General features: G+C 47.2%; 1 protein-coding gene across 6 annotated transcripts in view; it reads left to right on the forward strand.

Annotated features, from left to right (window-relative positions):
• The window catches only part of TBX4 (T-box transcription factor 4), a 41,765-nt gene extending 19,970 nt beyond the window's left edge, over window positions 1-21,795 (forward strand). For 2 of the 6 annotated variants that reach the window (XM_053212059.1, XM_027034279.2), the window contains exons 6-9: window positions 6,492-6,644; window positions 7,607-7,695; window positions 7,821-8,056; window positions 10,555-11,330. In XM_053212059.1, the coding sequence (XP_053068034.1) occupies window positions 6,492-6,644; window positions 7,607-7,695; window positions 7,821-8,056; window positions 10,555-11,177 (1,101 nt within the window). In that variant the 3' untranslated portion in view covers window positions 11,178-11,330. Of the gene's footprint in view, window positions 1-6,491; window positions 6,645-7,606; window positions 7,696-7,820; window positions 8,057-10,554; window positions 11,331-11,999; window positions 12,770-21,754 lie in introns of those variants that run through there. The other 4 variants (XM_053212058.1, XR_008294139.1, XR_008294138.1 and 1 more) reach the window with 4 other exon arrangements.
• Window positions 21,796-23,973: the final 2,178 nt, after the last annotated feature.

Below are 23,973 nucleotides of genomic sequence, written 5' to 3' on the forward strand. Positions count from 1 at the left end.
TGCTTGGTCAGAAGGTATTTGGATTTGTAATTCATAGTTTCACCCTCCATCAGGGTTTTAACTGGTGTATAATTCCCACCATTGCTGTAGCCTCACCAACAGGGTGGGAGAGCAAAGTTTTAGACTTTTGCCAGTCTGATGGGTAAAATATAGATACTGGTTGTAGTTTCAATTTGTATTTCCTTTATTATGACTAAGGTCAGGCATCTTTTTTCCCTTTCTGTGAACGTCTGTCTCTATCCTTTGGTCATTTTTTCTCTTAGATTTTTGAACATTTATTAATTCTAGAAGGGTTTATAAATTAGGAGAATTTAGCTTTTATATGTGTTAGGAGTTGCTCGGATGTTTCCCCAGTTTGTCATTTGCCTTTTGATTTTACCTATAGTGGTGTTCCCACACAGAAGTTTTTGACTGAATGTATTGCTCTATCCTTATGGATTCTGGATTTTGACTAGTTTAAAGCCCTTATCCACTCCGTACTTGTAAGGAAAATTTCTTGTGTTTTCTTCTAGTATTTTATGGATTTATTTTTACATTTAAATCATTGATCCTTTTGGAATTTTTTCTGGCATTCGATATGAGGTGTGAATCCAACTTTTCTTTTTTTCTAAAGAGCCATCCAGTTGTCCCAACACCAGCAATTGACTGTTTCTCTTTCCTACCTGGCTTAGGATGCCTTATTTCTGTGCACTAAATCCCCATATGAATTTGTGTCTGTTCATGTGCCAGTGCCTTAACTGTTGAGACTTCATGATAGGTTTTAGTGTCTGGCAGAGCTGGTCCCCCACTGCTGTTTTTTTTTTTTTTTTTTTTTTTCAGCGTTTTCTTGGCTAGTCTTATCTATTTTTTTCATATGAACTTTAGAATCAGCTTATATTGTTGATAAACTTATTTGTATTTTTATTAGAATTGCTTGAAATTATAATTTTACTTAGGGAGGATTAATAGGAATACCCTTCTCTTGGTTGAAGTCTTCTTTTTTGTCTTTCCAAAGTATATTCAAGTTTTCTTCATAAGGTCCCACACGTTTTCTGTTAGGTATTTCATCTTGTTCATTACTATTATAAATGCAGTCTTCCTTCCAGTACATTTTCTCACTACTTACTTTTGCTTGGTTTTTGGATTACTGTGTGACTTCCCCACCAGATAGGAAACCATAAGGTTTTTGTTTGCTTGCTTGCTTGCTTTTGGTTTATTTATTTATTTATTTATTTATTTATTAAAAAAAAAAATTTTTTTTAGTGTTTGTTTATTTTTGAAAGAGTGAGACAGAGCATGAGCGGGGGAGAGGCAGAGAGAGAGGGAGACAGAATCCAAAGCAGGCTCCAGGCTCTGAGCTGTCAGCACAGAGCCCAACAGGGGCCTGGAACCCACAAACCATGAGATCGTGATTGGAGCTGAAGTCAGATGCTTAACCGACTGAGCCACCTAGGCACCCCAGAAACCATAAGGTTAAATCACCATTTGATCCTAGTGCCTGTTACTGTGTCTGGAACAGTGGATGCTGGTAAGCAGTAAGTGAATGAGTGAACCGGATGAAGGGGGTGGTATTTGGTGTTTAGACAGAGAAGGCATGTCCTCCACCAGGGGCTGACATCCCTCCAAAGCTTATGCTGTCAACTTGTCAGTAGGGACTCAGAGCTACTGATCTCCCTCTTTTCCTCTTTTTCTCCCACATTTGCTGAGCCCTGACAATGTGCCGAGCCCTTGCTGGATGTGTTGGGAGATACAGATGCCCCATACACTCCAGATCAGGCCTGGTGCCCCTGGCCAGGTACACATATGAGCTCAGGCTCAGAAATTAGTATCAATTCTAGCTCTGCCTCCCACTGGCTGTCTGAGGTTGGGAAAATTCCTTCACCTCCCTGAGCCACAGTCAGTGGGTCTAATAATAATGCCTACTTTACAGAGATGTTGTAAAGAGTAATTACATGATGTGTGTAGGTTCCTCGGCACAGGGCCTGGCACCTAGGCTATGCTCCATAAACACTGGCTGCTAGTGCAGAGACTGTGGGAGAAGGCAGAGGGTTTCTGGAACCCTGAGTTGCTGCCCTGGGAGTGAGACCTAAGGCATATCAGTTGGCTAACTCAGTTCTAGTTTAGATATTCTTTCAGCCAATCACTTACCTTTCTGGGTCTCTGCTTTTTTTCTTCTTTAAAAAAGATGTTTTTTTAACATGTATTCAGTTTTGAGAGACAGAACCCTCTCAGAGAGAGAGGTAGACACAATCCGAAGCAGGCTCCAGGCTCTGAGCTGTCAACACAGAGCCCGATGTGGAGCTCAAACCTACAAACTGTGAGATCACAACCTGAGCCGAAGTTGGACGCTTAACTTACTGAGCCACCCAGGTGCTCCTCTTCTTTTTATGCAAGCTGTAGATCCTGTCTCTGTCCTTCCCTCTTTGCAGGACTGGAGAGTGTAAGAAGGAGGATGGAGAAGGTAGTCTTAGAAAGTAAAACTATGATGCAGGGGAAAATCTGGTTTTAATAGATGACAAAATGGACATTAGCCACACTTGTATGGCTAGCATTCAGATACACTGCATTCTGTGATGGACAACAGGGCCTGGTGAGTCCTCATCTCGTACGGTGTTTGGTTGACACTTTGTTATTCGTTACTGAATATGTTGTTGAGAGCAGTGTGTGCTCTCTCGAAGGTCGTCTGGAATCTTCTCAGGATTCTGTCTCCAACCAGCTATGTGTTCTTGGGCAAGTCACGTTCCCACTACGAGCCTCCTGTTCCTCATCTGTAAATTAGGAGGTTGGACTAGAATGATTTCTAAGGTCTGCCTCTCCATGCCCTAATGTTCTGTGATTCTAATGCAGATAAATCTGGACCTCATTGGCCAAGCACGCTATGGAGATCTCTCGAGGAGATGGATGTTTGGCACTATCACAGTTGTTAAAATAGAACAGGCTTCTGAATTGTAGCCAGAACATAATGAATCCCATTTCTGTAAAACAATAACGGGACCAGTCATGTAGTGGGGTTTGTGGATGTGGCTGGTCCATTTGGCCCAGCATCCTCTGCCACAAATATAAATGTGAGACTCTGGCAAAAGAGATTAATGTGGCGCCTGGGGAACTTCCGAGTAAAGCCAGGTGTGAGTCACGGAGTTGGTTTCACATTCTCCTGGGCTGTTGGGGCTGAGGCTCCACTTTATATTTGCACTGGTTCAATGAGGGGACTTTCTTCCAGACACCTGTCCAGGTTCCAGACTGTCCAAGTTAGAAGGGGTGTTTGGGACCACTTCTTAGTTGAAGACCTCACTTTATAGGTAGGGACTGGAGGGGAAGAGCTTGCTCAAGACTTATCACTGGTGAACAGAAATCCATAGAAGCTTCTGGACCCTTCTTGACTTCTCTGTGTCTGGGATTGCACTCCCCTAGTGGCTCCTTCCTGTCCCTGCAGGCAGTTTCTCTCTTCCCAGTTTTCCCTGCCAGCCAGTCTGGTTCCCTCCCCTAAAAGGTGTGTTTGGCAATCTCTCCACATCAGTCAATAGGGGACCTTGTCTGATAGGCTAAGGAGTTTGGCTTTTAACCCAAGGGGCAAGAGGGAACCATCAAAGGTGGCATTATAGATATAAGACATATATTGAGCTCTAAATGCTGGCAGGAACTGGGGGAGGGGAACATGGGAGGCAAGAGGAGAAACTACAAAATGTGCCGCTCTCAAGCAGTGTGCAGTGTTCCTGGGTGAACTGGAAGGTTCTAATCAGGGGAGTGACCTGATCTGATGCGTGGCATGTGAAGATGGAGAGGAAATAGATGTAGACAGGGAAGAGGTGGTCCCAAACCTGGAGAGAGATGGTGGGCCTGAATCAAGGGTGTGTGGGGCAAAGGAGAGGTTTTTATCCTGCAGATGGAGTCACAGGACTTGGTCATTGACTGGACCTGGAGGTGAGTGACAGTGAGGAGCAGGGGAGTTGATAATACCCAGGACTCTGGCTGGACTAACACAGCCTGTGACTGCCCAGTTGGCAGAGGAGCAGGGTGGATGCTGTCATTGGTCTGAAGGTGTCCTGAAGGGATAGCCCAGCCTCACCATGCAGATGCCTGCATCTGCCTTGGGTCTGTTAGTCCGGTGTCTGTGCTCTCCCCGCACTAGGAGAGCCAGCGTGGCCAGGGAACTGCAGTGTGCAAGTGCTCATGGGGAGGTTGTCTGCACACATGTTTAATCACTGTGTTTCACCTGAAAAATGCCTCAGAGGTTGCCTTGTCTCTAGTGAGCAAAGAAAGACAGGAGAGGAAGGGACAGGGAGCTTGTGATCATGGCCCAAGTCTCCCCAGTCCTGTAACCCTGCCTTGTACTTACTAGTTCCTGTTTTGGGGTAAAGGAGCCTAGAGGTACAAAAGGAGTAAAAGATCTGGCCCTTTCTCTTGAGGGGTTTTTAGTTTAATTGAAGGGACAAGAAGAAATAGGAGGCCACTAGGAAGCAACACAACAGCCAGGCAGACAGTGCACAGGGAGGAAGTTTCAGTCAGCATCAGGAGTTCAGAACAGGACCTAGTAATCTGGGAAGGCTTCCCAGAAGAGTTAGGCCTTGAGATGATTGCCCTAGAAGGTGAGAGAGAATGGGAAAGGAAAATTGAGCAGAAGGAACTTCATGTGAAAAGGCCCAGAGGTGGGAATCTGGGGACTTCTGGATGCATCCAGGCCACCTCCCAGGTATTTAGTTCTGGGAACTTAGGTCCTTTGTGGACTCCTGCAGCTGGGAGCAGTGCAGGTTGACAGAGTAACCCAAAGGGACTGGGAGGTGTTTCCCAAGTTCCAGCCCCTCTCCCCAGCCTCCTAGAAACGGATGTCCATTGAGGTTTCTCAAGGAAGAACTTGTGTCCACCCTGAGTTGTTGTTGTTGTTGTTGTTGTTGTTTTTTAATCTGGCTGGCTCCCGGTTGAGCAGTGGGTCCCCAGCTGCAGGACCTGGCTTGAGGTTTGGAGTGCTCTATACCTGCCCTGAGAAAGTCCAGAAGTTTGTCACTGGGGTTTAGTGGGGCACAACCAGTGCAGAAGGCAGAAAAGCAAGCTCCTACTGGATGAAGCTACCAGGCCAAACTGAGGAGCCCAGGGAAAGCCAGAGGCCACAGCCCAGCTCCTGACCCACCTACTTCCTCAGCTGAGCCTGCCCTCTGGGCTGTCTCTGTCCCCAGCGTGTGCTGAAAGTGGAGCCTTCCCAGACTAAGACTTCTGCCTTGGTTTTCCATGGAAGAGCCTGGCTCTGGCCTTTCTTTTGGCAGTCTGGTCTCTCAGAGGTTTAATCTTGCAACAAGCTTCAGCATCAGGCCTGTCACTGGGAATGGGGAAAGGTGGGAGCCAGCAGGGCTAGCCCAGGAAGGGGCACTCCTGGAAGGAAAGGAAGGAAAGAAAGGAGGTGAGAGAGTAATGGGGCCAGAGGGCCGGCCTTGCCCAGCCAGGATAGGAGCCAAAGGGTTAACAAAAGCAGCGGTGCTGATAAAATGCCCCAAATTCCTGGTCCTGCCTCCAATGGGGAGGGCGTCTGGCAAATGTCAACGATAAAAAATACATTTTAATGGCACATGATTCAGCCGCTACCGTGGGGCACAGCTGAATGAAGCAGGTTTGGAGCAGCAACTACTGTGTGTTACTCCCGGGGCTCTGGGGCCAAGCCTCCTGGGCTCTTCGTGTCTGGTAGGGTGGCCCTCCTCCCCAGTCCCAGGCATCCTCAAGGGCCAGTAGGTTCCTGGGGCCTCCGGCCTTCTCTGGTATTATTTCTGGAACTTTGCTGTCTCCTACCTTGGCACCTGGAATTCTAGCCCATGATGGAGCTTCTCTCCAGGCTGTGAGGTGTCTTGGGCAGGTCTGAGGGCAGGATGCAGCTGGGTTTCCCCAGCATCCCTTCCACAGGCCTCTGCAAATGTTGAGACAGATGGAAAAGAGTCAGAGTGGGACTCTTTCCTCCGCTCCTCCGCCATTCTGCACACCCCGTCAGGTATCTATAAGAAAGGCCAGTCACATGATGGGGAGTGGGGAGGAGCAGGAGAGGTGGGAGAAGAATGAGAGGATCTGGGTAAAGAGTCAATTGAAGCAGGAAACCTGAGGGGTAAGTTATATATTAGGATTCCATTTTACAAGTATGAAAGCTGGGGCTCAGAGAAGTCCAGTGATTTGCCTGAGGTCACACAGCAAGTCAGTGGCACCCTGGGACTTTGCCTACGGCTTGGAATTCCACCTGCTACAATATACTGGGGTCACTTGAGCTTTTAAATGTTTGGTTCTCCATTACTGCAGTAAAACAATCTATGCCATTAGGAAGGCCAGGTTTTGGTTCCAGAGCAGAGAGGCTGAGTGGGGACGATGGGGGCTGAACTGGCGCTCGGGGACCTGGTTCTTCACTTGGGAGCATTAGCACCTTTCTGGCCGTAGTCAGGCCCTGGAGCCTGGGCTTTTAGGAGAATGAAAGCTAGCCCAAGGCCAGCTGACTGAGACCACGGTGGGGACCTGGAGCTCAGAAAGAGACACTTCTCTTCCAGATCATCCTCAATTCCATGCACAAGTACCAGCCACGGCTACACATCGTGAAGGCTGATGAGAACAATGCTTTTGGCTCCAAAAACACAGCCTTCTGCACCCATGTGTTCCCAGAGACTTCCTTCATCTCTGTGACCTCCTACCAGAATCACAAGGTACGGCCACCCCCATGGCCCCACTGCTGATGCTGCCTGGCATTTCTGTGCTACTACAGAAAGACAGGAAGTGACGTCCCCATGCAGTGTGGCTGAGACGCCCCAGACACCTATATTGTCCCTCAAAGCAGTGAGAAATTGGATGATGAGCAGGAAAGTAGACCAGACCCCTAAATCTTCAGTGCAAAGTAATTACGGAGAATGGACCAAGTTGGCAACTGTAGAGGCCAAGAGCATGGATCTTGCCCTGTGGCTTGAGTGTTAGTTAACCATTTTGTTCTACAAACTTCTCCCTGGTGGGATTTAAAAGTTGATTCTGGCCTGTCAAGGAAGGGGAGAGAATGGGGAAAGGAGCCCAGGGTACTGTCAGCTGTAGAAGAGCCAGGACTGAGCCTTCTGGAGGCCATTCCCAGGCTGCAGTCAGAGAAGTCCACCTCCCACCCTACACCCCCTTCCATAGCCTGACCGTCCCAAACTGCCTCCAGACCCCTACATGGGCTGCTGTCCCCTGTTTCTCTGCCTTTGCCCATGCAACCCTTCTTGGGGCTCTTTTCACTTCATGCATATTGGGACTTGCAAGGTGGGCTGGGGATACTGGGGAAGGGCCATAGGCTGTGGCAAATTTTAGGCAGAACATTGACAGTCAGATTTGTACGGTCACTTGGAAGCTGAGGCGGCAGTTGCACTGGACAAGGGTGACACAGATGGGAAGCTGTTCCAGGCACAGTGGAACAGGAGGACAGGAGACAGAATCAGAAGGTCTGCAGTTAGTAGAATGGATGAAAGCTAGCGAGGAGCCAGATGTGAACAGTGAGGCCAAGGAGGACCCAGCAAGACTGCAGCTGGTCTTGGGCTTGGGTGTGCAACTTACCCAGGCTCTGAATGTGCCTGGGGCAGTGGGGGAGGGCCCAAAGCCAGCCCAGCCCTCTACGCCAGCGATTCTGTGTGTCCTCTCCTGACAGATCACACAGCTGAAAATTGAGAACAACCCTTTTGCCAAGGGATTCCGGGGCAGTGACGACAGCGACCTGCGTGTGGCCCGACTACAGAGGTGGGGCTGCCAGGCCTGGGGGTAGGGAGGGCAGGCCGGCTGGGTTCAGGCACACAGACCTGGTAACCCTCAAAGTATCTTTACTCTCTTCCTGTCTCCCTCTGACTGTCCTCCCACACCTCCAGCAAAGAATATCCTGTGATCTCAAAAAGCATCATGAGACAGAGGCTTGTCTCCACCCAGCTCTCAGCCAAGCCTGACGTCAGCCCCCTGCATGGTGCCCACCAGGCGCTCCAGCACTACCAGTATGAGAATGGTGCTCACATGCAGTTTGCTGCGACCGAGCCACAGGACCTTCCCCTCAACACCTTCCCAGCCCAGAGGGACTCCAGTCTCTTCTATCACTGCCTGAAAAGACGAGGTAGTTCTCTCCAAGTCTGGAAGCCCTAGAGGGTCAGAGGAGGGATAAAGCTCTTCCTACAAACACTTTCCACGAATGCATGGGTACACACACACACACACACACACACACCTGGTTATTGTGTGGCCTGGGAGAATAAGCCTGAAAGGTTAGGGACCATGGTCAGGCCCCGTGCAGGAATATTGATTCTTGATTTAAAATCTTTTTTATGTTTATTTATTTTTGAGACAGAGAGAAACAGAGCATGAGCTGGGGCGGGGCAGAGAGAGAGAGGGAGACACAGAATCTGAAGCAGGCTCCAGGCTCCGAGCTGTCCTGAGCTGTCAGCACAGAGCCCAAATCAAACAAGCCGCGAAATCATGACCTGAGCCGAAGTCAGGCATTTAACCAACTGAGCCACCCACGTGCCCCAATTCTTGATTTTAATGTAGACTTCAGAATCCTCAGAGACAGCTTGTGGTCTTGGTGTCCCCAGACACTGGTACCCCTCCCCCATTTCAGATGTTGCTTTATAGCCACTGCTTTCAGAGCCTCCACGGGATGGGCAGATCACACAAAGTCAGCTGGACTCCATCTCTAAGCATGGGAGGAGGCTGAAGCATCCTAGTCCAGAGATTTTGAGATTGAGGCTGTCATTTATCAAAGCAACTTCAATCCTAAAACAAGGATGACCCAGAGTCATGAGAATGGAAAGGCTTCTTGAGAATGGAAATAAACTACTGTGGATGTAGATTGGGAGCCAGGAAGACAAGCAAAAGAAATGTTTTCTTCTTCTTTTGGAGAAGAAGAGCCCTGAGCTGGGAACTGGCACATCTGAGCTCTGGTAGCAGTTCTCAGTTTCTCCATATATAAAATACAGATGATTGGTGTTTACACCAGAAGAACCCTCAGGGACCCTGAGATTCTCTTGGGAATGGGTTTTAGGGACTTTTGCTTACAATCCAGAATGTTCTCTCTAGCTCCTAGGGAGCAGCTGGTAGAGTTCTGAGTATCTGCTGCTCTAGTCCTGTTAGAATGAATGGCCTAGAGCAGGGGTTAGCAAGCTGTGGCCCTTGATCCAAATCCGGACTATTGTCTTTGTTCAACCTGTGAGCCATAAAAAATGGTTTTACATTTTTTTAGTAGTTGAAAGAAGTCAAAGGATGACTATTTCATGATATGTGAACATTATATGAAATTCAAACTTTAATATCCATAAATAAAGTTTTATGGGAACACAGACATATGCATTTGCTCAACTACTGTCCATGGCCACCTTCGTGTGATAACAGCAGGGTCAAATAGCTGCAAAAGATTCTGTTACGGCCCACAGAGCCTAAAATGTCTACTATCTGGCCCTTTACAGAGAAAGTTTGCTCACTCCTGACCTAGAGTCACTGGGCCACTTCGCAGGTCCAAGAGCTTAGTGCTCTTGAGAGGAAAGAAGAATTTGGAGAGAAGAGAGAAAGGAGGGATGAGTAAGGGTGAGAGAGCTGGGTGAAAAGAGAGGCAAGTTTCTCCTCTTCAGGGAAGATGCTTCCAGAGGGGCAGAGTGGAGAGATGAGTGCAGGCCTTCAAACTCAGTCCACTCATCCCCCAGGCCACCCTGCCCTGTGCATACACACAGCTCCCAGAATGAATCCCTAGAGAAAACAGAAGGACGGAGGCCAAGTTAAGCCTTTGGACAAGTGTTCTTAAATTTGTTTAGTGGTCTTTTGCCCAAGTCTTCAGGCCTGGGTCATCCCTGGGTCCCACGGGAGGATGTGACACTCCAGAGAGTCAAGCTGTCATAGTTGAGGAGGTTGAAAGACATGCAAAAATGGTTTGGGGCAGCTGATGTCATCTTTCCCCAAAGAAAGTATCAGTTTAGCCTTAAAAGTAGAAGTCACCTTTTACTTATTATCATCTCCATTTCTTAATTTTGTAAATACTGTTGTGTTGGAATCTGTATAATAACAATCTGCCAGGATTTCTTTGAACATATGTAGTGTTTACTTCTTCTTCTAAAAGTAATAGGAACGTGCCTGCGAGTAGCTTTGGCTTGCTAAGGCTTCCTGGGAGCTGAGGATTAAGGCAGAAACATTGTGGCTTTAATTTTCTGGCTAATTCAGACAGATGTGGCCTCTGGGCCTGGTTTGGCCTGGCAATTGCCTCCACTTTCCTTGGCCAGGGTGGGCCTAGCCTAAGAATGCTAATGCACATTAAGGCCTCTTACCATCCCCGAGAGTCAGGGTGGCAAAGGATGAAAGCTATATGCCGCCTGGCTAACCACATCACTCAATGTCCACTGATGTGGTATCCCCTGTGGCCTTTGAGCAGTGTCCATAATCTGACCATTTTTTGGCTGCCACCACCTCATAAAAGCTGTTGCTGATTAAAATGGTTCTGGGAGTACCATGGCAACATGGGGCAGGGCAAGCCCTGAATGGCAAGGGTAGGCTGTCTTGGCATCCACAAGGGGTGTTCTGGGCCCTGGGTTGGTAGAAATGGCCCTTCCTGAAGGTTTCTTTGTCTTCCAGCAGACAGTGCCCGCCACCTGGACCTGCCCTGCAAGCGATCCTATCTGGAGGCTCCCCCTGCAGTGGGGGAGGATCATTACTTCCGCTCTCCCCCTCCCTATGACCAACAGATGCTGAGCCCCTCCTACTGCAGTGAGGTGACCCCAAGAGAAGCCTGTATGTACTCAGGTTCAGGGCCCGAGATTGCTGGGGTGTCTGGTGTGGACGACTTGCCCCCACCCCCACTGAGCTGTAACATGTGGACATCGGTCTCACCGTACACAAGCTACAGCGTTCAGACGATGGAGACTGTGCCTTACCAATCCTTCCCCACACACTTCACCGCCACCACTATGATGCCTCGGCTGCCTACTATCTCTGCTCAGAGCTCCCAGCCACCGGGAAACACCCACTTCAGCGTCTACAATCAGCTCTCACAGTCTCAGGTCCGGGAGCGGGGGCCCGCCGCCGCCTCCTTCCCCAGGGAGCGAGGCCTCCCTGCAGTGTGCGAGAGGAAGCCACCCTCTCCACACTTGAATGCTGCCAATGAGTTCCTCTACTCTCAAAGCTTCTCCTTGTCCCGGGAGGCTTCCTTACAATACCATTCAGGAATGGGAACTGTAGAGAACTGGACTGACGGATGACTCCCATGTTTCTTGACAGCCCCAGGACCATGTTCATCCAGTGTTAACCTCTGTGTGTGGCCTGCACTACCAAGAAACACAGGAAGGTATTTCAGAGGGTGTGATGTATGCGTGTGTGTGTGTGTGTGTGTGTGTGTTTGTACATGCGTACATTTGGAGAGCATCTATCTTCTGATATACAATTGAGGCCATGACAAGAAAAAAAAAACTACAATTATCTAAGAAGCGATTTTGGCTGCGGGACCTGGGTCCACTGTTATCTCACATGTCTTGACATGTGCATGGATGGGATGGGAGTAGAGAGTTCATGCGAGTTATTTAGAGATTTGGATAATATAATCTTTGATTTACTCAGGGGCCAGGTGGTGCAGTCTCTCTCATAGGGAAAGTTGGGGGAAGATTCTCATTGCTGGGGTGGGAGGGCTCTGTGCACATCTTAGAGCTCCTGGCCTTCTGTTAGCAAAGAAGCTGAAAATCTTGTTTGGGGGACAGGAGGCCCACTCTTTTGGCTTCGGGAGATTCTGTGAGACTACCTGAGACGTGCACTCAGCTAAGCCACAAAAGCCTGCTCTGAGAGTAGAGCTGACTGCTCAGTTACTGGCCTGGAAGTTGATCCCTGGAGTTCTGAGGTCTGAGGGATGATTTTCAGAGAAGGTCATGTGCTAAGTGCTACCTGATGAGTATTAAAAAAGGGTTTTTTTCCTTCAAGAGGAGGGAAAATGCAACCAATAGCATCTCTGTCATCATTCAGGTTTTCTTATACAGTACAAAGCCCTTCCCCTCCATCCCTGGCATATAGTTTCTCACTCTCCGGTGCATAAGACTCGGCCTCTCAGGCACCATCTGCATCCTGTGACTGGCAATTATGAAACACACTTCACCTGGCAACGTCCCCAGGAGGTTACATCGGAGCTGCCGCCAGGCAGAGCCTGTTCTCCCAGAAAATCCTCGCCTCTGGAGCAAGAAAGCCCAACAGAAATAAAAACAAGAATTGAGAAAACATTGATTTCTTCCAGTAAATTCAGCCAGTGAGCTCAGAGAGCAAGGATAATTCTCCAGTGAGGTGAATCGTGTAGTCCCCAGCCCAGGTCTTTAGCATCGAACGTCACCAGACCATCCACGGGGCTGGTATGAACTCTGTAATCAAATTTGGGAAATCACTAAACTCTTTGCATGCTGAATAGCTATTTATATATTATATATATATAAATAAATAAATATATATATATATATATATCTCACAAATGCAGGCCACATGTCAAATTCAGCTTTGCTTTTTACAAATGAATAAACCTAATAAAATGAATGCTGGAGGGGGTATTTGGAAAGACATCTATTTAAAATTTTATTACACATTTGATGTTAAAAACTAAGAATGGTTTAGATAAAACATATAAATAAATAAATAATAAATATATAAATATATAAATATATAAATAAATATATATATATATAAACATACACACCACAGATTAAACTTTATTAGAAAGACACATTAGCCAACAGGGGGTATGGAACTTCAAGTGTTTTGTTATATAGCATGGACATTTTATTTTACATATCAGAACATAAAGCCATTTTACAACTGTGAAGTGTGTGGATGCTCTTTACTACTGACTTGTCATTTCTTGGCTCAGCAATGGTCTCATCCTCCCTTTTGCTGGTATTTCTTCTGTGCCTCTGAGCATTTACACTATGGAGCCTCTGAGCCTAGAGTGAAGGAATTTAGGACCAACGGAACAGCTGTATCTTTGATCTCGTGCTACTCTGCAGATGATGGGTCTGGATTTCAGGGTCCACAAAGACCCCAGAAGGGCAAGGCAGGCAGTACACAAGAATCTGTCACATTTCAGTAGTCAGCACACAACCTGGTGGTTTGGAGGAGGTGGTCTTACACGTAGGGAATTCTTGGTGGGATCTGTGCAGCTTCTTCAGATGAGGAACTGAAGAGCAGGTTGGAGTGAGAACCTGAGGCTTTCCAGAGCAGTCAGATGTATGAGCTCATCAGCCACCTGCACCCTAGAGAAAGGATTCAAGGCCTGGCAGAGACCTCTGCATCCTCCTCCTCAACCAGATCCCTAAAGCTTGCTCACAAGATGGAGTGGCAAAAAAAGGAGATGAATCCAGTCCACCCTATTAGATTAGAAGAGAAGCTGGTGTCAGGAGGTATGTTGGGGCTCCCTCCTTACAACGCCTTGCCTCTTGCCCCCTCCCCTCATTGTCACCCACCATGTCCACTGCAGGTTGGTCTAGGAAGCCAGGAGAAAAGAAGACAAGGGTAAGGGTGTTCTTTAAATCCATACCTTCATCAGGATGAAGATGAGATTTCCTGCTGGATAAAAAGTCCACCTTATCTCCTATTTCCCCAGAGTCCTTTCCTGTGGCTTTAGGGCTGCTCTCTGGGTGGACTTCCTCCTGCAGAAGGAAGCCAAGCTCCTTCTTTCCTTGGCTGTTGGCTCCCACCTTGGGCTTTTTGGTCACAAAGAAAAACTTAACTGAACCTGGCTTAGGACACAGAGAAGTGGTGGGTTCATCCTAACTCACACCTGCTCTGTTCTTTTCTTTCTGGGTGGACTGCATTCTGGAACACTCCACACCTTCTAGAACCCCAGGCAGAGGGCTGGGAGCTAGACATGGGTTCCCAGCCTCTCTCCAGATACACAGTTGCCTGAATCCAAGGTAAAGAAAGCTGTCTGTCTCTTATGGGATATTCTGAGTCTAAGCGGCCCATATCTTCCTACCAGCTTTCTGGGAAGCATGAGGTCCTGGGGCTTTCCCACCTGGACATGGCTAGAGAGCAAGGCCTGCAGTGGGATTTGTGGAACTTTCCTGCCCTTCTGAATCAACAAGTCAATAAAAAGGGGGCACATGGGATACCCTGGAACAAAGGGCACCATTCAGTAGCGCCAACAGGTCATACATCATCGGGCCAGAAACCTGCCACATGAAAAGTGTCTGCTTCTACAGTGCCCTGCCTGGGAAGGGGAGGGGGGGAAGATGAATATTCAGCTGTGAGGCCATAGGCAGGCAGCCCCCAAGGCTCTGCTCACCAGCCCAGAGCCAGCCACTTGGTGAAGCTGGGCTAGGCTCTTAGCTGCAGCTCAGCTACCCAACTGCCCTCCAACAACAGAAGAGCCTGGAATAACAAAATGGAGAATGAAAGAGAAGCTGGAGCAGACTGACAAATTGTTAAAAAACCAAACCAACTTCCAGTCTTGGCTGGGCCTCAGGGGGTCAAGAGGCCTCAGCTTGCCCCACTAATGGAGCCTGCTGGAGAAGTAGCAGCCCCAGCCTCGCAGGGTCTTATCTTACAACATAAAATTAAAACCCACTTAAAAGGCCGGAGGGCATGTTAACATTCCCCCTGCTGTCTAATTGAAGTAGTTCCCAGTGCAAAGGATTTCACTTGAAAGATGTCCCCCTCCAAGCCCCAGTTGGCAGGCAGGGCAAGGGAGTGGGGAGGGAGAGACTGTCAGTTCAAAAGACCAGCACAAGCTCAGGCAGGAAAAGCCTGGTTCTGTTTGCCTTCCCCACCCAGGCAGCAGGTGGCGACAGCAAAGGTTAGGACAGGCTGGGTTGTTTTGTATTTTTAGAAAATTTTACAAATTCATTAGCAGCTATGTCAGCAGAGGCCAGACTCCCGACAAGAAGCCCTGTAATGATTCAAATATGGCGAGCCCGCAGCTAAATCTGGCAGTCCCTGCAGCCCAGAGATTTCTATTACGTCCCCCAGCGACGCCCTGCTCCTATGCAAATATATTACAGGTCTCCCAGGCATACGGAATCAATCAGGGACATCCTGTAAAGGTGATGAACTTGCACTGGCCATCCTGAGTAATGGGAACCAGTCAGCCTGCAGCCGGTTGGGACTGAAAGCCAAGGTGACAGCTATTAAGCAATTGTGTGCAGAACAAAATGGCAAAGGGGCCGGGTAATCAATTCAATTTCGATGGGCGACCCAAGCAACTGCAGCGTCTGTCGCAGCTGATTAGAGGGGCCTGCTGGAGCTTTCAGTGCGAGCCCATCAGAGATCAGAAACAGGCCTGGGATGAAAAGGGAAAGAACTGTCTCCTGAGAAGCAGGCGATGAAGGACTCTGTTTTATGTGACTGTGTTCTTCCTTCTCTCCTTGAAGAAAGAGTAGAAAAAAAGCAAGCAGTTTGGAGATTAGATAGTTTTCTTTTCAGCCATTTATCATTATGAAGGAAAGTAGACAGGGCAGGGGCAGAAAAATCTCCAGTGGGATTTCTGCAGAGTTTCACTAAGAAGGACCAGGTTTACACTTTGCAGCTCAAACAGCCCCTGCTTATTACCACAGCCTGACGGGGTCTGCAGAGCGTCCAGAGTCTCTCTTCCCTAACGAGTGCAAACAGGTCCCAGCGCTCTGAGGATCACAGAAATTCTCCTGCAGAAACCCCAAACCACCAAATTGTATCATTTGTGAAAATGAAAGCCCGAGTTGGAATAATGGGGAGAGGAGGCAAATGGGAAAGGAAAAGATGAGACGGAGTTGTACAGAGTCCCAGCTGGTTAGGCCCCCACTGTGGCCCCCCATTTACCTGGGCCCAGTGCAGGGCAGGAAGGGCCCTGGCTGTGTCTGCCCAAGTTCAGCACTGACCCCAGTCTGATGGTGGATCCTGTCAGCCTGGTTGAAAACTCTAGGCTCGTGTTTGGTTCTCCAGTGCAGAGGAGGCAGAAAAAGAGCACCCCACAGGCACAGAAGCCATGAGAGAGACCAGCTATGGGACTGAAGTGGGAATGAGAGAGGTTTGTGAGCAGACGGCCAGGAAGATGCAGAACCAGGAAGGAGAGGGCTCTCTTGGAGCCCCGGGTGGGAAATAAGCATCTGAGGCAGGGCTGGCAATGAAAGAGAAAGGGCAGATTTAGAAATGAAGAGCCACGGGTGGCCCTGATCAAGCCCTCCGTAAGAGAATCACAAAATGATAATTAACTTGAGCAAAGCTAACCTCACTAGTAATCTGAAATGCAAATTAAAGTGAGAAAACATCACTTCTATCTAACAAATTAATAAACATTTAAGAAAAGATGTGGGGAGTACCTCTCAATCATTGCTAGTGGGAACGCAGATTGTTATAGTCTCTCTGGAAAAAGCAACTTGGTAACTTGGACAAAGACTCTAAACGTGTTCATATCCTAAAGAAAATAACCAGAAATGTGGACATAGCTTAATGCTCTATAATGTTCATTATGGTATTATTTTTAATAGCCCAAATTGGCAGAAAGTAAATAATGGTTAAATAAATTATGATATACTCATACTCTGTACTATGATGTAGTCATTGAAAATATATTTACAAAGTGTGTTTAGTGACACGGAGAATTGATTTAATACTAAGTGAAAAAAGAGGACCATAACACCGAGTATGATCTCAAGAATATTTGGGAATGAAAAAAATACATCAGTGCAGCCAAACTACAGATCATTAAATAGCAATCGACAAGAGATGAAATACATAAATATATAGGTCCATGATATATTATGCGAAAACAATTTTCTAAGTAATAGATATGGTTTCCCATTTGTGTGAAATATAAAGCAAAAAACAAACCTGTGTGTGTGCATATATGTGTGTGCATGGTGTGTGTGGGGGAGGGTAGGTGGTTGGGTGTGTGTGGGTGTGTGTGGTAGGGGCTAAGAGAAGACTTAGGAGGAATTTTTTCTGATAGTTCCCCCATACATCTCTGTTTTATTTTCCTTGTTACAATGAGCATGTATTTCTTCTGTAACCAAAAGATTCAATTAAAGAACAAAGAAAAATAACTTGTGATTATAGAAGTGCCTGGAATAAAAAAGAAACTGTGTCCAATGCTATGGCAGTAACCCTGGGAAGTGGCCAGTGCTCCCAGTCAGGTGGACAGAGATTGACCTCTGGGCCCCCTCACATCCCTTGTTTTCCTCCTGATCCTTGGGCTGTCCTTCTTAGACACCTTTTCTTCTGCCCAGTCCTTTAATGCTGCTGTTGCTCAAGGACTGGGGCTTTAGCCTTGTCTTCTCACAAGGTACTCTCCCTGGGTGAGGCCATTTGTTCCCACGGCTCTTTCACCAACATACACTGACAAATCTCCAGTCTAATCTTTCCGTCTCCTGAGATTGTCTCCTGGATGTTTCTGTTTAAGAGATTCAGAATCTCCAACTCCCCCTGTTCAAACCTGAGCCCTCCAAACATCTCCTTGCCTTATATGTTTTGGTAAATGGCCCTGCCAGCAAGTCTCATTGCTCAAATCAGAAACCTGGGCTTCAGTTCCCTACCTGCCCAACCCCCAAACACTTGCTAATTTATGCAGGTTCTATGTTCTAAAGACTGCTTACATCTGTATATTTTTTTCTCTCCTTCATTAAGTCTGTGTCCCCCAGACTGGCCAATCCTTGGGTCTGGGCTGCCTACCCTCTAGTGTTAGCTGTGTGAGGCTGCAGGGCTTTGGGCTGGCAGGAGCAGCACTCCAAGGCACTAAAACATTGCTCGTGGGGTGATGGCTGTTCAGACATGTTGAACCAGGGAATTGCCCAGGCAGAAGACAAGAGGCTGTTCAAACGTAGGAGTGTTGCTTTCATTGGTGACTCTGCTTTAGGCTTGGTGTGGTCTGCTTCTTCTGCTCTGGCTGCCACTGTGGAGGTAGTGAGAAAGCAGGGCCCTCCTGCAGCTCATTTTGTAGGGTCACAGGCTAGCCCCCAGACTCACAAGCTATCTGAGCACCCTCCTGCCCTGTAGGCCGGCATTGAGAGTGTATGCTCCCAATGACAACTCTCTGTGAACGTATCCAATTGCTTGCTAGGGGGTAAATGAGCCCCAGGAGTACTAGATCCGTGCTGTTTCCAGCATCTGCCCTCCACATACCTATATCTCTTTCTCTTTCAGGGATTCCAAATTGTCCCCTCTCCCAAGTACTTCCTTGGGAGACCTATGCCAATTTAGGACTGGCTTTGTCTCTCCCTTAAGAAGAGAAAAACCAGGGGTGCTTGGGTGGCTTGGTCAGTTGAGTGTCCGACTCTTGATTTCAGCTCAGGTCACGATCTCAAGGTTTGTGAGAGCGAGCCCCAGTTCCAGCTCTGCACTGACAGTGAGGAGCCTGGGATTCTCTTTCTCCCTCTCTCTCTGCCCCTTGCTTGTGCACATTCTCTCTCTCAGAATAAATAAATAAAAATTAAAAAAAAAAAAGAAGAGAAAAACAAAGACAGTAAGTCCCCAAACATGACTCCGTACATAAAGCACCTAGAACAGGGTGCATGCTTAGGAAATGATGGTGTTCCTTAGTTAGGTCTAAGGAATTGGGAGATTCCTCCAAATATAATTTAGTGAACAATTGGTGGCACCTCAATTTATAATTGCCTCCACTCACCACATGCTGGCCATGAACTTGCTGCCCTCCGCCTCACAGGGAGGTAGGTTGTCACTGCATTAGGTCCCATCCTCTCCATGAGGCTGGGTCAGGTTGGTCCAAACTAGCAGAGTTAGTAAATAATCCAAGTACCTCTAAAACGACTGTTTAAAGTGTCTGGGGAATGGCCTCAAGACCCCCTCGGGTTGGGTGGCAGAGCCAGGGTATCTTTCCCTTGCCTTTGCAACTCCTGGCCACAGAGTTCTTCCTTGGGATGACCTGGAAGAGATTTGTTCTGGAGTCACGATTCTTTACACCAAGAATTCCTAGCTAGGGTGCCCGAAGCAAGGGTTGGGTCTGTAAAATGACGTAGTTCCATTAGGAATGATGGAAACTATGTGAGCTGCTTTTAATAACACCAAATACAGCACAGCACAGCACAGTCCTCCTTCCCTTAAACCCCACGTGCTGATGGCCTGGCCCACATGTTCTCTGGCCCAGACTGAAAGCCAAGGGCTGTCTCTTCAGGGCAGTCGATGGACCTGAATTTACTCCACACAAGGCACCAAAGGTTCAGGCATTAAGCTCTGGCCTGTCACACTGCAAACCTGCATTTTCTAGCCCAAGAAAATGAGCTTTTGGTTTTTTCTTACAGCAGTGAAAAGAGCTTGGGATGGGGTGTGAGAGATGTGGGTTCCAGTCCCAGTTCCGTCAAATGCTGGCTGTGTGGCGTGCCCTCTTTTTGAGCCTCCTTTTCCTTCTTCTGCGTAGCTCCTCATTTCCCTTGCAGCACTGAAGGTCTGTAAGTCCGTGAATAATAACGTCTGCACTCATGAATTTCTTAGTTATAACCAGGACTCTGTTTGAATCTATAGCAGGACTTGCTCCAAAAAAGAGTAATGGAAGGAAACACAGAAACTTCTTTTTCTAATTATGTTTATCTCATCCTTTTCAGATATCTAGTGTAGCATAGTAGTAAATATGTATAATTGATAAATAACTTCATAAATAATAAATAATATATTGGGATATGTGCTTTAAAGCTTTTTGCTGAAGGGAGGTAAGATTTTTTTTTTTTTTAACGTTTATTCATTTTTGAGAGACAGAGAGAGACAGAGCATGAGCAGGGAAGGGCCAGAGAGAGAGGGAGACACAGAATCCAAAGCAGGCTCCAGGCTCTGAGCTGTCAGCACAGAGCCCGATGCAGGGCTCAAACTCACGAACTGAGAGATCTTGACCTGAACCGGAGTCGGACACTCAACCGACTGAGCCACCCAGGTGCCCCAAGGTGAGATTTTTAAAAAAGGATGAGGGGCACCTGGTGGCTGAGTCAGTTTAACATCAACTTCAGCTCCGGCCATGATCTTGGGTTTGTGGCTTTGTGGGCTCTCAGCTGTCACCGCAGAGACCAGATCAGATCCTCTGTCTCCCTCTCTCTTTGCTCCTCCCCCTTGTGCACTCCCGCATACGTGACGCCCCCCCCCCAAAAATGAACATTAAAAAAAAAAAAAAAAGGATGGATGGAGACTAAAGGGTGCTAGAGCAGTCACTGTGAGGCTCTGCGCTCTGCACGACCTCCCAGAGATGGTTTACCAGAGCTTTGGATGGAGAGGCACAGTGAGGTAGTGAAGAGAGAATGGGCCTGGAGCCCTACCACTTATTAGCTGTATGCCTCTTCTCTGTGAGCCTCAATATCTCCCTACATTTAATTAGGGGTAATAAAGCGCTACCTACCTTCCAAGCTTAAATAACAGATTAAATGAGATAACACAGATAAAACTGTGCCCAATTAATGTTGTCCCCCTTCCCTACCATAGGATGCCTGTCTGCATAGGTTTCACTTTAGATGCTGAAAAAATGTAGACATTTTCTTTTCTGGGAAATTCCTTTTATTGCTTTTTGGTACTTTATTGCTTCTCCTGTCTCACAGTTAAGCCTTCTTTAACAGCCGCCAAAGCCTATGTGCAGTTAGGTATAGAGTGCCAAGGGGAGCCGGAGGGCCATGCTGGGAAGAATCCTGCTTGGTCTTTCCAGCGCTCTGAGCACCTCACACTCCTAGGGGTTTGGGGCTCATCCAGGATTCAGGACACCATTCAAGGACATTTAGGAAAGGGTATCCCTCCAGCGGAGAAGCCAGCCGTCTTCACCTAGGAAGAGACAGCTTGAGTTTTTTGCTCCTTCATTCAAAGCTCATTGCCATATTCAGTGACACTGGAAATGAATCTACTCTTAAAAGAAAGTCCCAACTCTGCTACTATTTTGTTGGAGGCCTTAGACAATCCCTCAGTCTTTTTCGGCTTCAATTTCCTCTTTGCAAAGAAGGATGAGCACTATCTGTGCTGCCAATGGCCTAGGCTTGGCATGGCTCATGGGCCAAATGAGACGCTCTGCATGAAAATACTCAGTAAGAAATGAAAGGGATTGCAATTATTAAGCTTCCCGTTGGTCCAATTAGCACCAGCCCACACTAATTTCTGCCTATTCATGAAAAAAAAATCACTGCTTTTCATAGACTAAGGAGGGGGAACGGTTGGCAAGGTATTGAACAATCTCATCAGCTCTGAGAGGTGGGTGATTTAGTATCATCACCTACCTTATCATTATCCTTGCCCAACCTGCATCCTCAGCTTTTGACGAGGTCAATTTCCGGCACACACAGAAAAGCCTGTGGCTGTGGTCGGAACAATCAGCCACAGTACTCCTCTCATGTTGTTGATCCCTTCATTTCCTCCAGCAGACTCCTGCCGGGGACTGAGTTCTAAGTTTTACGCTACTCTTTTGGACTAATCATTTGCAACAGCCCTAAGCACCCTGCCCCTCTCTCACTTTTGCTGTCCAGCTACTGCTCTGGATGGCAAGATTGCTAATTGGGACATGATCCCAGTAAAATGGCAAGAAGGATTCAAGGAGCTGGTTCACTGGACCTTAAATATCCTGCCCACAACTTTACAGCTCAGGCGGCCATGGAGGAAGTATGAGTCATACCCAAGAGGTGAGGCTGCTGCTTAGGAAGGCCTCCACAATGACATTTTTCACGCTTGTAATAAACCGCTGTATTATTAGAACTCACCAAAGCTGAATTTAATGAAAGTTTTAGGCCCCAAGGCCTGAATTTTTCTTTTGTATTGCAAAACAAAACCAACTGGTCCAATTCAAATTAACCCCAGAAAATGCTTAGCCTTTAATTATTTCTTTCATTCTTTTTCCATTCTCTCTTTCTTCTTCTCTCCCTTTCTCCAGTCTCTCATCTACAAATTTTGCTGGAGATTACAATCTGTTGGAAGAAAAGGAAATGTACAAGAAGAGGAAGAAATGAAAATCTTAGAAACATATTCAGGTAGTCACAAGTTTGTCTACAGGAGTCTTTAACAAGAGTTCCTGATCAGAGACACAGATTCACATGAGAAACTTTTAAAAGTGAATGAAGAGGAGAAAAATACCAGACCCTCTCCATTTGTACCAGAGATATAATGGGATTTAAAATTCAACTGTATCAAAGCTCCTCCAGTTAGACCTGGGAGGCATCCTTTTGTAACAGCCACTTTGCAAAATACTGGTGCCACAAGCAAACAAATGATCACTCCAGAAATAAGGAGAAGACAAGTCCTTTATTTTTTAAATTTCTGGGGCTGAGCCCTCGGGAACTACCTTTGGGGAGGGTGGGAATGAAATGTGCCGCTGTGCACCTGGCCTTCAGCTATTCAGGAGCTTGGGCGGCAGGAAATAGCTCGGGGGCAGCTTCCGTATTTGCAGGAGCTAGTGAAAAGACATCTTTTTTCCCCTCACAGCTACGTTCGTAAACAAATGTTCACTCTCCAACCCTCACCCCAATTTGGAGCATATTTACCCAATAAAGTAGGCCTTCAAATGCCTCCTTGTCCTTCATGGAACTGAAGAGCGCGGCGCCGCTAGCTTCGCCGCCACGGTAGGGAGCGCGCTCTCGACCCTTCCCTGGGGCAGCTCGGTAATCCTCCGAGCACCGAAGCCCCACACGAGCTACTGGGCCGTAAAGTCGCCCAAGATGTCGGCGAGGAAGACTACTTCAAACGCACTGCCTTCAGCATCAAGGGGCCGGCGGTAGCGGCGGGAGGGGCGGGGGGTGCTGGCAAAAATTCCGGGCCAGAGCTGCCTTTGTCTTAGCCGATCCCTCCTTCCCCTCCTTCCGGGGATCGGGCTCAATGCTGATTCCTGCAGGGGAGTCCCTGCTTGGCATCAAGGCTGGCCCCAGGCATAAGATCCTAATTATTTGAATGGTATTTGTTTTCATTGCTCTTTTTTTTTTTTTTTTTTAATGTGTCCAGGTCGATGGCATTTTAATGCCTTATTAAACGGGGGTTTTACAGCAGTCTGTCTGTTCAGTCTCTGGGCCCATGCCTGTACTTTGTGTGCAGGGATTTTATCTTTCCTGCTGGCTGAAAATATTTTCCGAATTCCCTATAAAAGTTTTCGAGATTTCCTAAGACAAATAGAGCTCCACCAGCTCTAAAATGACCTTGATGCAGTCGGAATTACATTCAGACACATGCTCTCTCCCTTGTTTACACAAAGAACTGAACTTCACTTGTGCTCATTAGCTGCCGTTCTGAGTACACACCAAATTTGCTCCACAAATGTGCTGGTGCGTAAAAGCACAACTCTACCTGGGATGGCTCCCCAGAATCCAATCTTTTACTGGTTTCTTCCATCCTCTCAGATGGCTGCCCTGGCTTTGAAGGCAGCATCAATAAAGATCAATAAAGCCTGTCCTGGATGAGGGGTTTGCCTAAGAGTGTGCAGCATGTACAGCTGAGGGGAGCAGCCAGGCCTGCAACAGAAACACGACTGTCGTGAAGCTCCACAAAGTCGCCTAGAAGAAAATCAGCAGAGTCCTTTACTTGTCAGTGTGTAAAATTTTATGAAAATATGTTTTTCAGAAGGAAGCTGAATGTAAAAAACATCAAAATAAGCCACAAGTCAGGCAACATAGTGTTATGGAAAAAACCTAGAACAGACATAGGTTCAAATCTCATTTCTGGTGCAATTTAGCATGTGATCTGGGGCAAATTAAATGGGAAAAATTATCTTTATCTGTATCTGTATCTATCTCAGGGTTATTAGGAGGCTTGGAAAGAAGTAATGTATGTAAAACATCTAGTGCAGTGACCGACCCGGTGATTGTAAATAGCTACCATTACTATTTCATGAGGATCCTTAGGACTCAGATGGGCAAAAGCACAATCATTGTGTGTACTCCGGCTTTGTTAAGGCTTCTGGAGTGGGAGAAGGGAGGCCTCAGGGACTGAATGTCCACTCTGAGCCAGATATAGCAATAACTGGTGTAACCTGAATTTAAATCCAGATCTGACTCCAAAAGCTGGTTCCACTGTCCAGGTTAGGTAAAGTAAATATGGAGAATTATATCTCCATAATTCTCCTGTAGCACAACCTAAGGCTGAATCAGCCATATGAGGCTTATTTTG

The sequence above is a fragment of the Acinonyx jubatus genome, chromosome E1, assembly GCF_027475565.1.
Source record: "Acinonyx jubatus isolate Ajub_Pintada_27869175 chromosome E1, VMU_Ajub_asm_v1.0, whole genome shotgun sequence".
Lineage (NCBI taxonomy): Eukaryota > Metazoa > Chordata > Mammalia > Carnivora > Felidae > Acinonyx > Acinonyx jubatus.